Source organism: Haliotis asinina, chromosome 1 (genome assembly GCF_037392515.1).
Source record: "Haliotis asinina isolate JCU_RB_2024 chromosome 1, JCU_Hal_asi_v2, whole genome shotgun sequence".
Classification (NCBI taxonomy): Eukaryota; Metazoa; Mollusca; class Gastropoda; order Lepetellida; family Haliotidae; genus Haliotis; species Haliotis asinina.
Window position 1 is genome coordinate 35,352,004 of NC_090280.1, and position 16,369 is coordinate 35,368,372.

The 16,369-nt window shown below is 40.1% G+C and overlaps 1 protein-coding gene across 2 annotated transcripts in view; it reads right to left on the reverse strand.

The window, feature by feature from the left end:
- Positions 1–16,054, reverse strand: part of LOC137290884 (retinoblastoma-binding protein 5 homolog) — a 25,307-nt gene extending 9,253 nt beyond the window's left edge. Inside the window, exons 1-14 of one of the 2 annotated variants that reach the window (XM_067822057.1) lie at positions 15,988–16,054; positions 15,871–15,896; positions 14,204–14,376; positions 13,160–13,300; positions 12,071–12,158; positions 10,776–10,847; positions 9,511–9,620; positions 8,894–9,013; positions 7,718–7,871; positions 6,272–6,343; positions 5,186–5,303; positions 2,449–2,515; positions 2,113–2,209; positions 961–990 (exon numbers count right to left, since the gene is read on the reverse strand). In XM_067822057.1, coding sequence (XP_067678158.1) covers positions 961–990; positions 2,113–2,209; positions 2,449–2,515; positions 5,186–5,303; positions 6,272–6,343; positions 7,718–7,871; positions 8,894–9,013; positions 9,511–9,620; positions 10,776–10,847; positions 12,071–12,158; positions 13,160–13,300; positions 14,204–14,376; positions 15,871–15,896; positions 15,988–16,006 — 1,287 coding nt within the window. In that variant the 5' untranslated portion in view covers positions 16,007–16,054. The remainder of the gene's footprint in view (positions 1–960; positions 991–2,112; positions 2,210–2,448; positions 2,516–5,185; positions 5,304–6,271; positions 6,344–7,717; positions 7,872–8,893; positions 9,014–9,510; positions 9,621–10,775; positions 10,848–12,070; positions 12,159–13,159; positions 13,301–14,203; positions 14,377–15,870; positions 15,897–15,987) is intronic. The other variant, XM_067822065.1, reaches the window with a different exon arrangement.
- Between the last annotated feature and the right edge of the window lie 315 nt (positions 16,055–16,369).

The following is a 16,369-nucleotide window of genomic DNA, read 5'->3' on the forward strand; positions in this document are numbered from 1 at the left end:
TCCCATGCTATAACCTTACTGTCTTCGTAACTCCCATACTATAATCTAGACTTGTGACCAACATAACTCCTATACTATAAACTAGACTTGCGACCATTGTAACTCATATACTATTATCTAGACTTGTGACCAACATAACTCCTATACTATAACTTTACGGCCTTCATAACTCCAAATACTATAACATAGACTCACAATTGTGAAATGACAATGTTGAGTGGAGTCCTTGGATATTACAACCATTACTTATAAGTTATCCAATAGCATGCAAACAGTGGGGGGAAACATAGGAAGCATTAGGATAAGCATGTTCAGGGCTTGTCTGCTAGCATGTTGAGCCGGTTAAGGTATACCATGTTATGAGGGTTTTTGTATTAAAGGAATATTTCATTTGTAGTTGGTTTCATACTTAGCTGGGAAAATATAAATACATCTGCCATCCCTCAATATGATTTACAAAATATACACTGGAAAAAGGTGAACAGTATTTGTTTTCTGGTAGCAGCTTTTGAAAACTTTTTCATTAACATGAACAAAAAACATTTTCATTAACATGAACAATCGCAAAAGTTCTAACCAGTTATAATGAAAACTTTATATTTGAGTGAGTTTTACACCACTCTTAGCAATATTCCAGCAATGGCGGGGTACACAGGAAATGGGTTTCACACATTGTACCCATGTGGTGAATCGAACCTGGATCTTAAGCGCGACAAGCAAACATCAACCACTAGGCTACCTGAGCAAACTTGTATGTGGTGTAATCTGACAGAATATTCATTTATACCCCAATGTTTATAAGTTCAAAGATGCAGATTCATGTAGTGAGTCAAACAGTTTTGGTCAAAAGTGATCAAGTCCATTACGTGTCGGAGCTGTGATGAAGATCATTTACTGCTAAGCTGGCAGCAGGGGTTGGAGAAAGCCAGGTGTATGAGTGAGTGAGGTGATGATTTTTACCTGGGTGACTGTTTCTTGGTTTGACTTCCTCTGTCATAGAAACCCTTGTAAGTGAGGCTGTACATCCGTAAATGAGCTTAATGCCAATAACTTGAAGTTTATTCTTGGTACTGGAGTTTTTAAAAGACCTGGCCAGCTATTCTCGAAAAATTCGTAACCTAACGAACTTCTTCAGCCTATTCTCAACACATTGGCTACAATCAAAGTTACGAATCCTTAGGGCTACAAATGTTTCGAGAATAAGACCCCTGGACCTTAAGGTAGATTGTGTCTTAATGTTAAGAGAGTCTGTAAGGTTAAGGGTATTGGCCTCTTGAGGATCAGGGTGTCAGAAGGTTAAGGGTGTTCATGTCTGAAGATTAAGGGTGTCCATGTCTGGAGGTTAATGGTATTTGTGCCTGAAGGTTAAGGGTGTCCATGTCTGGAGGTTAAGAGTATTTGAGCCTGAAGGTTAAGGGTGACCATGTCTGGAGGTTAATGGTATTTGTGCCTGAAGGTTAAGGGTGTCCATGTCTGAAGGTTAAGGGTGACCATGTCTGGATGTTAAGGGCACTTGTGTCTGAAAGTTAAGGGTGTTCATATCTGGAGGTTAAGGGCATTTGTGTCTGAAGGTTAATGGTGTCCATGTCTGACGGATAAGGGTGTCCATGTCTGGAGGTAAAGGGCATTTGTGTCTGAAAGTTAAGGGGGTTCATGTCTGGAGGCTAAGGGCATTTGTACCTGAAGGTTAAGGGTGTCCATGTCTGACGGATAAGGGTGTCCATGTCTGGAGGTAAAGGGCATTTGTGTCTGAAAGTTAAGGGGGTTCATGTCTGGAGGTTAAGGGCATTTGTGTCTGAAAGTTAAGGGGGTTCATGTCTGACGGATAAGGGTGTCCATGTCTGGAGGTAAAGGGCATTTGTGTCTGAAAGTTAAGGGGGTTCATGTCTGGAGGCTAAGGGCATTTGTACCTGAAGGTTAAGGGTGTCCATGTCTGGAGGTTAGGGGCATTTGTGCATGAAGGTTAAAGTGTTCATGTCTGAAGGTTAAGGGTGTCCATGTCTGGAAGTTCAGGGAATTTGTGTCTGAAGGTTAAGAGTGGCCATATCTGAAGGTTAAGATTGTTGTTGTGACAGCCAAATTTTTCGTAGAAGTGTCTTTGACAGGACTCACAGCTTCAGCCAAAGCCTGCCACCCCTCCTCAGGCTCATCGATCTCCGGTGACACCGGCAGATACAGCAGCGCTGTGTAGTCTTCATCATCTTCATCACTGCACAAACATAATGCAAACAGAAATATACAGAGGGACGTAACAAACAAGATACAAACAGAAATACACATTCCTGTATAAATCACAATTTGTAAATATACCAAAGTCATCATTCTATCTTGGTGGTGTGGGATGATACTCATGATGTCAATCACTGGTTTTCATAATGTAGCTGGTATATTGCAGAATCTAATAACATATTAACAAACAATACTGTGCTATAATACTGCATCACTTACCTGCTGACAAATGCTTGTATGGCTTCCACAGTCGTCACATCCACCTCTGTGTCCTCAGCATCAGGCCCTGAAGCATGCAGGCATCTCATTGACCTTAACATTAGTCAGTTCAACATACATTCACTCAGTCATGGACACAGGCGCCCACCACGGGTCCCAAAAATTGATAAACTAAGTCCTGGTTGACTATCCAACCCCCTTACATATAATATAACATGTAAAGGTGCATCACCAAATCACAGCGACGTGATCGAAAACTTCTGTCCACATTTCCGATGTGTGTGGGAGGCAAGTACACAGGTCTATCGAGGGGATGCATTTGTTGTTTTTTATTAAATCGCCAAAGACCGAGTTATTGTGCCAGAAGCATACAAAACTAGGTCGTCAAAACTAGGTCCGGGAATCTGACTGGCTAACACTTTTGTGTACAAAACACACTACAGTTTTGTCACCCACATGAAGTTGTATATTTGCATTATTAACCAATCAGATTCCTGGAGGTCGTAAAGCCTGTCGCTGACAATCTAGTTTTGTATATTTCTGGCACAGCAACTTGGTCTTTGGCCATTTAATAAAAAACAACAAGTGCATCCCCTCGAAACCCCTGTGTACATGCCTCCCACACACATCAGAAATGTGGACAGAAATTTTGATCACGTCGCTGTGATTTGGTGATGCACCTTTACATGTTATATTATCTTGGTTCTTGAGATATCTCTGCTGACAAGACTAAAAGGTTAAAGTCCCCTTGTGACCTTGATACGAAGGTAAAGGACACCAAACCGGACTGAGACCTGTCTTTTACTAAGGTAACAAATATGAAAAGAATTTAGTGAATGATTTTTAAAGGTCACATGCAATGAAAAACACAACTCTGCAGATTCTGATACCTTTCAGTATGCACTTACCAAAACAAAGCATCAAAAATGCCAATTCAACCTATAAAGTTGAAAAACTGTGATGAAAAAAAAGCCCGCAAAATCGGAGTTCAAATGATTCACTAAATTTCTCCCAGAGCTGGGGGAAAAAGTGGTTTCAGCAGCTGTGCTGCACTGCACCCAAAACGCACACGCAGTGAATAGTTTAATGGGCCTTGAAACTGTTTGCATACCCAGCATATGAGGTCGTAAGAAGTAATCTAATCTTGTACACAAACAAGTAAATAATCTACTCGTTACAAAAAAATAAACTTGTTGATTGTGGCAAGCAGCCTCTGTCACAGAGAGAACTCAAAGTCTGGTTTATTGACACCTATATGACAATATGCAATACACAGCTTCAATCATTGGCCACATGCAATTTGAACTTAACACCTACCAGGCTATACGCCATAAACAAAATAAACTGATTTATAACTCGTGCATCCGAGTCCTGTCTCTGCCACATTATGTAATTAGGCAGGTGTGATGCTTATCCACATGACATGTTTTTATGTCTGTGGGTTGCAAAGAAACTACATCTATTTTTCTCGGATGACTGGATTTGACGGAAAATGGTGCAAACTCTTGTCAGTTTCAAGTCCTGCTTTGTACTTGCACGAATGACAGTTTCCAGCCACGCAGTAGTTTACCATCTCTACTGAGATGATTTTTGATTGGATCAATCACAAATTCAGAGAACATGTATTTACAAAACCCAAAATCTCCATATACATTCTTTATGGATAACAACGTCTTCTAGTTTATATGATTTTGTTTGACAACGGTATATGAATCAATACTGAAACGACGCATCAAGTACAATAAAAGAAGTTGTTATCCATAAAGAATCTTACTTTCTTTTGACTCCCCATGTTTCTAAAATGCCCATCAAACAGATCATCTTTCTGTACACACAATAAGCCCTCAGCGTATCAGCAAATGAAGCAGCCAATCGTAAGCTGTCGTTACACTTGAGTGCACATCCACCCGCTAAGTCTGCGTTTGGTCTCCCGAGGGCTTCATTTCGAGGGAAGTAAGCCCAAGTACAAAATAATGCACTTGAATCGCGACTGTACGCTTTTAATTTGGTTTATTTGTTTTTTAACAAGCAGCAATGTATATTAATATATGACATGAATAAGTGATAATTGTGTTTTAATTATGTTTGACTTTTGGGTTGCATGTGACCTTTAAGGTATTCAAATTCGTACATATGTACATCTCGCTAAACACGCAGTGGGGGAAACAAATGAGATCAGATGGTCAGACTTGCTCATTTTGATTTTCCACTCACAGAAATTGACAAACCTGCTTGCACACCACCCTATGCTAGCCTGCATGCACAAACATGTACGAACACACCAGTGTTTGCAATACTTAAATTTGCCAGTTGTCCTGTTGAATGAAATCTGCAGGCCCATTTTGTCAAACCAATACAAAAATTGCTACACTTTATACATAATTTCAGGCTGTTTCTACAAAATCATACACAGAAACAAAATTAACAAATTTTTATTTTTTAAAGACTGGTGTTGACATTCCTGTGCGCAAAGTGCTGAAATACATATACCATGAAGAGAAACGTTAAGAAAGAATCACAACAAGAAGATTCATGGATGATTCCCAAACTTTAACATAGCAAAACAATATGTGAAAGATTCTAGTTACAAAAAAGACAGATAATTTTCTGAAGGCCACAGTAACTAACAACCGGCGCTGGGCCTCCAGGCTGGCAATTATTTCGCACGCTGGCACACACACATGCACACCCACTCACACGTGTGCATGCCTGCACATACACCTTCTCTTTCTCTCACCTTTTGCCTCTTCTTTCTCCTTGTCTTCATCATCAATGTCAAACTCAGACTCATGTTCCTCATACTCAACATTCTCGTCAAGCTCTTTGAAATCAGGAGCAAAAGCACTCCAATTTTCCTGAAAATGAATAAAAAAAACTGACCTTTGAGACTGGAAACACAATATTGTGAAGAATATCTAAGTCTGACCAGCACAAGTCCAGTAGTTTCCTCTTCAGTCCACAGATTAGGCTGGTCCCAGGGTTCAAAATTATCACTTTGAGGTAGCAAATTTGCTATTTAAAAGCTTTTTTGCTACCTGAGAGGTAAACACTATAGCAACAACTTGTTACCTGGTATTTTTCTAGTGAAACCGGATACGCTCATCAATTAGCTGTCATTTTCAAAGGATAGATCCCCACTTGATGTAGACTGCAGACAGACACCCATAAAGATTTGATGAAAATCAAACTTGCAGACCCAGAGACTTTAAGAGAATTTGATCCTATAAACCACTAGATAACAGCTGGTGGAGAAGTGGAGAGAGCGTCAGGAGACCTAATGCAGTTCCATACGGACAAAGACAGTAATGGGTCTAGTGCTACCAGATAAGGGTTTTTGCTACCTATATTTAAACCTGGTAGCAAGTACTTATTATAATCTACAAAAGTTAATTTTGAACTCCATGGTCCAAACTGTGGATAATGATGGAAGATGTTTTGGCTGACAGCAGAGAGGTTTTATGTCATTTGTTTGATCTTTCGTTAAACACAACAATTGACTATATTCTAGGCATGGCAGCAGTCACTGAATTATTAAACCAAACCAGACAATCCAGTGATCAACAGAATGATCGTCAACCTACTCAACTGGGATACAAATGATGTGTCAATCAGTGAGCAAGCCTGACCACCCGATCCCACTAGCCACCTCTTACAACATGCCTGGGCTGCTGAGACCAGTTCTAACCTATATGCTCCAAAACAGTGTCCCTCACTTAAAGGAAAAAGAATGAATTCCAAGACATTTTTTCCTCAGGAGCTGACATTCAAGAATGTATATGTGTCACTGCTGAATGCCATTAAATAACTTGTACTGTTCACTGACCACTTGGTTCTGAGCCCAGATGGAGACAAGGCCGCTGGATATGGAGGCGATGATTGGCCTGACCGGATGCCACTGGGGAAACAAGAACAGTTGTTCTGTTACAAAAAAATAAAAATATGAAACAGTTTAATGTGTATGCTATCTTTTCTGTCAACTGAATGTTTGTTTTCCCGAACTGGGGTGGTGGGGCAGCCTAGTGGTTAAAGCGTGGGCACATCATGTCAACGACCCAGGTTCCAGTAAGTTATTATTCACTTACAGAACTGACTGTAGCCAAATTAAAACAGTTCATAACTTCCACATACACAAGTAGTCCATAACTTGCAGTGCCTTGTGCTAAACTGAAATATTTGTGTCAGACTAACAGGTTGTCTCGGTGCCTACTGTTCTGACAATGATGTTGATTACAACAAAACATTTCCTAATAGACATCACTTCTAAGAATCAATCACCTCACATGTGATTCTGGTGTTTCAGAGACAGATGGGCCTACACTTCATTGGTCCCTCCCTTACATATGAGGGAATGAGTGAGTGAGTTTAGTTTTACATCAGTCTTAGCAATACTCCAGCAATATCATGGTGGGACTGGGAGACACCAGAAATAGGCTTTACACATTATGCCCACGTAGGGAATCGAAGCCAGATCTTCAGCGTAATGAGCGAACGTTTTAACCACTAGGCTACCCTACCGCCTCACATGTCTGGGATTCATAGACAGACAGCTAACATCACTTCTCATCAAGGATTAATTTCACACAAAATTAGGTTCGTAATTCTCAGGAAAACACAGCCTGGTTAAATGTGTATCCTATGCTAATATCACAGAGACAAAATTTAAACAAAAACAATAACCCCACCCATTCTAAACTGTAATATGTACATTAATACTTTGTAAATTATGGAACTCTACAACCAAATTACTCAGATATTGGTGAGGTTTAGTGCCACATGAAACATCATATCATCAATATCACAGTTGTTTGTGCCCTTATTTGTTAGCACAGCACACAGCAATATTCAAGCTATTTGGCTGCAGTCTGTAAATGATTGGAACAGATAATCCAGTGATCAGCAGCATGAGCATCATTCTACGCAAATGGGATACAATGTGTCAACCAAACAGTGAGTCTGACCACCCGGTCCCTTTAGTCACCTCTGACAACAAACATGGGCTGCTTAAAACCTTTTCTACCCCTGTTGTTAATCGGTCAACCCACCTTCAATATCACAGGCATTTACCTGAAACAGGCTTCACACATTGAGAAATTTGGCATGACAAGTACATGCTGTGGCCATCCTTGATAAAACATAAAAACCGTAGGCCAAAAAGACATTAAGAGCACTTATAAACACAAGGTCAAGAGAATATTGTTAATATTTTCATATAAAAGTTATTGCTTTCAGTAAACAGTAAACGACAGTGATGATAATCACAAACACTCACCACAACATCCAGCAGCAGTTCACCCTTGGTGCCATGAAGAATCTTGACGAGGTTGCCAACGCCCTTCTCCCAGATGTAAAGGGAGTGTTGTCGGGCCGATCCAGCAACAATATACTCCCCATCCCCAGAAAAACAACACTTCTTCCAAAGTGTCCTGCAACAAAGTGTCATTACTGTTAGACACCAAATCCCTTGGTCACCACTGAACAGATATTGCATACATGTGAAACACTACTGGGCTATACCTTCATGGGTTAGTGGGTGGGTTAATGTGTGGGTCGGTGAGTGAGTGGAAGGGAGAGTGGGAGGTGATTTTCTAGGAATGAAAGGGAAGAACACTGATAAAGACATTCTGTAACAGAGAGGCTCTATGGTTTCAACTGGAGAGACCACTGACTTATTGACATTCCATGCTACAACTGGGAGGGGCATTGACTTGTTGACAATCCATGCTACAACTGGGAGGGGCACTGACTTGCTGATATTCCATGCTACAACTGGGAGGGGCACTGACTTGTTGATATTCCATGCTACAACTGGGAGGGGCACTGACTTGTTGATATTCCATGCTACAACTGGGAGGGGCACTGACTTGTTGACATTCCATGCTACAACTGGGAGGGGCACTGACTTGTTGATATTCCATGCTACAACTGGGAGGGGCACTGACTTGTTGATATTCCATGCTACAACTGGGAGGGGCACTGACTTGTTAACATTCCATGCTACAACTGGGAGGGGCACTGACTTGCTGACATTCCATGCTACAACTGGAAGGACTACAGACCTACTGACATTCCATGCTACAACTGGAAAGACCACTGACTTGTCGACATTCTATGCTACATCTGGAAAAACCACTGACTTGATGACATTCTATGCTAAACCTGGAAGGACTACGGACCTATTGACATTCATATTACAACTAGAACTGGCACTGACTTGCTGACATTCTATGCTACATCTGGAAAGACCACTGACTTGTTGACATTCCATGCTACATCTGGTAGGACCACTGACTTGTTGACATTCTATGCTACAACTGGAAAGACCACTGACTTAGTGACATTAAATGCTACAATTGGAACTGGCACTGACTTGCTGACATTCTATTCTACAACAGGAAGGACCACTGACTTGCTGACATTCTATTCTACAACTGGAAGGACCACTGACTTGTTGACAAGATCCTGAAGTTTCTGTATGGGCTCCGGCTCGCCATCCTTCCCACACGCCAGCACCTCCCCACTTTCATACACACGGATAATTCGGTCGGCAGAGTTCACCAGGAAGCATCTGAAAATAAAATCAGACCTGTGTACAGCAAAACCTTGTTAGTCCAGATCCTGTTAATGTGGAATCATAGCCTTCAGGATGGTCGGTGTAAGGAGCTAGGATAGGATAAGTCTCAAAATCTGAAAATGAAAAGACTACATTGTGTCTTTATAATGCTCTCACACGTTGAATTCCTGCCTGGCCCATCCTTCTAGACAGATTACATCTGCTCCAAGAAGACAATGACTCGACAAAAGAGTCACACGATCAACTGAAAGCATGCTGCATGTTTCTCAGGTCGTCCAATAAGCGAAGCAGTGGGGGTAAGTTAATTTACAGTTAATTTACACTCAGTTGTTGATCATGAGATATAGAGTAGAAGACATGAGATAGGATAAGTTTTGAAGTGGAAGTTGTTTGTTTTCTCTGTTCAGTCCATACATTTATGTGTCCTGGATGCACATTTCTGTGGTGTGTGAAAAGCAGTAAAAACATTATTCATTTGTTGCGGAACTCACTCTCCTCTCCTGGCAAACTCGATGGACTTAATGGCAGTGGTGTTGAGAGTCCCTGTTGTCACTCGGAATGAAGCCTGCAGCTCAAGCTTACCAGCTGTGAAAACCAGAATCTGAAACATGACACAATAAAGATCATTACCATAGGATCATCATCACAGGATATTTAGTTACGGCACATATCCATGCAACTAGGAAATACTCAAAGTGCTGAAGTGGTCCCTTGATCAACTGATAGCTTTTTTTTTTTTGTCTTTTTTTCTGACACTTTTTTATTTAACCAACTCAACTCCATGGGGAGTATTCAAAATTCACACAGCATGTCAAGCACGGTGAGTTGTCACACAGCCTCATCCTCAGAAGGGGCACATTTGTGGATGGGTGAACTGGGACACTTAGTCAGAGTATTTTGTCCAAACATTTTGCGTGCTACTATGCCACTAGGTGTCCGCATGTGCTCATGTGTTCTCCATCTCTTCACCTACCAGTACCATCATATGAGTGTCTCCTTCTAAGTGCAAAGTGTGGTGCTGTAGACAAATCACCTTGCTTAAGAACTGTGGGTCCACTGCAGCTGTTACAAGTGTGTAGCTACAGGAGCCACTGAAGTTGCTTGAGCTACAAGAACCACTCCAGCTGTGAGCTACTGTTGCCTAGGACCTGGAGGATCTGCTACTGACATAACCAATGAGCTGAGGAGCTGCCTCAAAACTCTGGAGCTACTTCAGAACTGTGCAGCCACTAAAACTCCTAGAGCTGTAGCGCATCAGGAGCTATACGAGCTGCAGAGTTATGGAGTTGCAGGAACTGTTCCAGCTACTGGAGTTGCTGAAGGGGCAGATATGTACAGCTGCAGCGGCTTTAAGAGTTGCAGAACTGTGGAACTGCTAGACCAGTTTTATTGCAGGAGCTATAAGAGTTGCAGAACTGTGGAGTGGCACGAACTGCTCTGGCTCTAAGAGCTGTGAAGCTGCCACAAGAGCTGCTTAAGCTAGGGACCTGGAGGAACTACTACTGACACACCTACTGGTGTAAGATATCAGCTGAGATAGCAAGCTTGGTAACTATTTTCATGACAAGGATTCTTTTCAAAAATTCGAATCAATCAACACATCACAGGGATGGCGGTGAGAGTGGAAATCAGCTAGAGGTCTGGGGGTCAACAGGGTGGATTGATTTGCATTTAAATCCACAGATTTCCTAACATTCACATAAGACTGCCATCCCTGATATCATGAGCATATTCTCTGAACAATGGAGACACTCACCCTCCCCTTGGCATTGCCAGTGTAGATGAATTTGCCTCTTCTGTCAAACGATGCAACGATGTTCAAGTCAGACTGAAAATAACAGATCAGTAAGTGAGTGAGGTTGATTTCATGCAAGTTTAAACAATATTCCAGGTGCACATTCATCATTGTAGTTTCTGAACCCAACACGGAAGGAACATCAAGCCAATTAAGAAAACACAATCATGGCAAATCATAACGCCTGTCACCTAAGGGACACAACTCTGCATTGTATATATAACAAAAAAACATAGAATTGCCTCAAACAGAGCAATCAGATGATATTACAATTTTAATACAAAGGGTTAGAGCTTAAGCTGGGCCAGTTTCGAAATTGTCTAAACGGTACAAGGGTACACGGGAACATAACTTGTAAACATGCTCATACATCTTTTGAGTTTTTTTCCAGCCCTGGAACATGTTAAAATATGGCTTTGTCCCCAGCTACCAAAGATGTCTAAAGCGGCGACTAAAAAGCTCAGAGGGTAAGGCTCAATGACTTGGTTGACACATGTCATCATGTCCAAACTCCATAAATCCTACTCATCACATTTATCACTAGATTCTCTGGCCAAGACTTTATTATTTACAGACTGCTGTTGTTAAGCTTGAGTGTGGCATTAAAAACAACTAACAAACAAACCCTGGAATTCAATATGAAACTCAAACAATGTCTGCACCAACAGTACTTCACAGGTTTTCACAATTTGGTAAACAAGTGATATGTGACTACTTTAGTCAACCTGAAACATGCTTCTCTGTTGTCTACTGAACTCCACTTCACAGAAACTGTCATTGCTCAACAGAGATCTGGTTTGATGTGTTGTGCAACACCATACTCAGCAATATTCAAGCTATATGGCGATGATCTGTGAGTGAGAAAGTATGGACCAGATAATCCAGTGATCAACAGCATGAGCATTGAAATACGCAATTTGGGTTATAATGAAATCTGTCAACCAAGTCAGCAAGCCTGACCACCCGACCCTGTTAGTCACCAATTCTAACCTGGATGCTAAAGAGTAGCAAAATACATGAAAAAAATTAAGAGCAGCAGAACACTAGACTGTTCATACAGCTGCAAAGGAAATATTGTTATTCATAAGTGTTCATGAAATCACAGCATTCCTTTGTAACTAGCCCAGCATTTCTTTCAGAATGTCACAAAATACCTCCAGCATCATTAAGTGAACATATGCATTCACATGTAAAGGAGGAAGAGAGTAACTAGTAGCTCCGGATGTGTATTGATAGCGGCAAGTATGTCAACTTACGTCTTCATCCAGGGGGATGAGTTCATGTGAGCCCTCAACGGTCATCAACACAGCTGCATGCTTGAGTGGACAGACCAGGAACTGATCACTGTAACACACAACACAGGAAATAAAGACTAAAGAGTAAGAATTTGGAGATGTCAACTTCTTAAAAACAAGGAATTTAACGCTTTGGGGTATATTTCTACTCCTTCACCCAAAAGGTGAGAATTAATGGATCATATTGGGTGTCAACTTCTTTATTATGAGGAACATAATACCTCGGAACACTGGGATAAACCTAGGAAATTGTTTTGGTTAAATTTATTGTTTTGTCTTGATACGAGAGTCCAAGAGCTCCACCAGGTTAATCATATGTGGGCCCCTTTAGGATTTGGGTGTTTGAACAAACTAAACTTTTCAGCTAATTGTATTTACTTAACATGTGTGTTCATAAACTGTTTAATAACTTTATATTTTTTTCCGAGACATGATCAATTCATGATCATGAACAGAAACTGGAACTGAAAATTACCAAATGAAAGATTTTTAGAAAAACATACTTTCACTGGCTGAGCTTATTACAACAGCCATGTTGATTAAAACTGGTTCACTTAATAGTCTTTTGCACAATTGTGACAAACCATAACAATATTTGTTGCATTATATTTACTTAGGCCGCACTATTTTTAGATGCAGCTTTTTCAAATATTTTGTGTCCACAGGAATCAACCCAAATTTCTGTCAGCAGCAATTGACATTCTAATGCTGCAGAAACCTAGGTTTATCCCCGAAGGCGTATTTTGACTCTTTTATCAACCTGATGACATGAATCATTTCTAAATACCATTAAAATTATATTTCGATGCTATAAAAAACCTGGATTTTAGCTACAAAAACTGCTTGACATTTGTTGTCGTTAGACCACTATCATATTGCTGGAATATTGCGGAGTGCAGCATTAAACAGCAAACAAAAGTATAAAAATAACTCATGAAAAAAGAGTTAACCAACAATGCTATCTCAGTATGACAAGAACCAAACGTGTAATTTTGACTGGACACTTGTTAGACAACCTGTCATGAGTCAAACGGGTCAGGAAACACACACCTGTTTCTGGGGTGAAACTGAACTTTAAGGACAGGAGATGGGAACCGGAAGACCCTGTCACACTCCCCCGTGAGCACATTCCACACACTGACTGTGTTGTCTGTGGCAGCACTCAACAACTTTCGACCATTTCTGTTGTAGCTGGAACAGAATGATGCATACTTCACCATGAATATGGAGTAATGCCCGTTAAAATCAAACTGAAAATTGAGATACAAAACACTACTGTGTAATATTTACTTTGTTTCTTGTCGTTGTAAGTATATTTAGCAGGACTGCATCTATGAGGCAACTGATTTCCACAAACATCTTAACAAAATGAAATATTTCACACGTTTTGACCATGCCAGCAAGGGGTGGTGGGGCAGTATGCTGGTTAAAAGCATTTGCTTGTCACACTGAAGACCCAGTTGAAGACCCAGGTTTGATTCCCCACATGGGCACTATGTGCAAATCCATTACTGGTGTTCCCTGCTGTGATATTGCTGGAATATTGCTAGAAACAGCATGAAACTAAATTTACTCACTCACACCGTGCCAACAGTGCTCGTTTGTCATGACAATGTCCAGAACACTGTCAAATTGAACGTATATGAGAGCAAACTCAATTCAGGAAGGAATACAGTTCATAAAAATTTAGTTCATCAAAGAAGCAATGGCAGCACAAGATGTCAAAACCTGTGATCAAACCTGTTTACTCAAACAACTAGTAGTGATCCAAGAAGGTGGCAGTACAATGTGGCAACACACTGACTTACAACTCCTGTATCACAATACATATGCAGGGTGCGATTTCACTCGTTACAACCAGCACTGTTGCATGTTAGAACGGCTGGTGTGGGTTGTCAAAATGTTGATTGTGATATGATTCATTACACTGATTTCAAAAGATGTTTTAACAGCTGTCATATTTCCCCAAACTGCCAGAACAGATGTCTACCTTCTCAGCTAAGCTGGCAAACTGGGACAAATATTGGTGATTATTCCACTGTCTTGTCACTACAAACATATTCCATTATGAAAAGAAGCTGTAGGAAAACTTACCTGATGGAGCAGACTGGATGGACATGAGCATTGATGACCTTGGCAATGCCTCGAGTCAGGAAATCCCAAATAACGATCCTGCCATCATTACATCCCACTGCCAACAGTGTCCCTTGTCTGTTGAAGGAACATGTCACAGCAATGCTCACACAGTCCAGGGCACCATCAAAGTCCTGAAAAAAATGGAATTGGACAAATCCTATTGGGTGCAGCATGAGAAAATTCAGGCGTATTGCTAAGACATGTCCAATTTACCTAAACTTACAAAATGGATGCAGAAATAAGTACTAATGTCCTGTATGGACCCGTGAGTAATCAGACCCCTTAATATAACCTCGCATAATCAATATTCATGCACGCAACACATTCAGCATGGTCTGCAGAATTAACAAGGCACATGAAAATCAACAATTAAGGAAACCTTCATCAATACAAAATGTTTATAAAAACATAAGTTTCAGCATCTACACATCGCTATTGCAGCCGGATGAAGTCATCCTCCACACAACAGTATCAAGGTCAACTGCGTGCAACGAGATCAATATTTGTGATAGTTAAAATCCAGATAAACAGTATGGTGAATAGTTTACACCAACAGCAAACAGCAATGTAATATTGAAGTTCATGTCTCACAATGCAGATGAGAAAGTTTTTGTCAGGGAATGTTAAGAATTTGACTACTTTTGTCTTTTTTTAATATGTTCATCAAAAAGACACATTTAAACAAGTAAACATTCTAGTAATGTTGAATGAAAATTTAAATAATTAATATCCTACATCCCTCTGGAGACATTTTCTGAATAAACACAAGCACATGTTCATAATTCAGTAACTAGAACCATTTGATTTTACCATAAAAATTCACAATAATTGCTTTTACTTAGTAATTTTTCATTAAGATTTGTTGTAAAGTTATTACAATTGTGTCTGAAATGTCTTCAATGATTATTCTTCACACACAAAACCCCAATTTCTGGGGTAACAACATTGAAGTTTGTGATTTCTGAATCATGACAGCAGGAAAGAGAAGCCGACTTCTTGTTAACAAACACAAAATCTTACATCACAACTTGATGTGTAGCAACTGCGTAAATCCAGAGGTGACAGGTGCACAAAAACATGTCTGGGGATTTACGCCAAGATATGTCAAAGCATACTGATGGATTTCAATCAAATCACTGTCAAATTTTCATTTGAAGGATTATATCATAACTTTCAAAAGATCTGATCCATAATTTGCTGCAAATACATAAAAAGACTAATTGAGTAAGCATGAGAAAATTAAATTGGTCTTTCAAATAACTTTAAAGGAAGGAATTCTATCAAAATTAAAAACTTTTGCGATAAACACATTTTCCAAAATATTATACATATACACATTTTCCTAGCTACAAATCCAAGTTCATCAAATAAGATCATAGTCATACCAACCTCTACAGGTGTTTAACGAATTTGTGTCAAAATCACAAATACTCATGATCACGGTTTGACAGCTCACTAGAATAGAAATCCTGTTACGTGTCGCATGAACAATGTGAAAAGGGATTGTTTACACCGAAGATCGAGCTGAAAAAAATATTCTTAAATTTAGGCAAAGAGTGAGAAGCCCCTCTTTGAATCTATCCTGCATGCCGGTTGACCGTAAATATGGTACCTAATTTACTCACCTCCGGATAATTCTGGCCAAATGTCTCTGCAAAATATGACAAAAGATCGTGTGAGAATACTGGAATAAATAAAAACGCGCAAGAGAAATGAAAAAAGATACTACACACAAAACGTACCTAACAGATCAAGATTCATTGTCAGCGCGCCGAAAACAGGAAGTAAACATGCTCAGAACTGTAGTGCGCTTGCGTAGATATCCTTGTTTTCTTTTTACAAACCCGTTGACTCTTCCTCGTCACTGATTGGACAATATTAACATTGACCAATAACACCAAAGCATTTTCATTCCAGAATGGTTTGTGATGATATTAACCAGAAACACGTGCTCTCTATGGAATCGGTTCTGGAAGAAATATTAATCCTAAACAAAAGCGAAAAATACATGTGTTTTCTTGCGAAAACTGTTCTACTAATTGTTGGGTTGTAACAATTTGGCGAAACCGACGCAATGCGCTCAAAGCATGTTATTGATATTCTGAAGCAGGTGTTCATGGTATA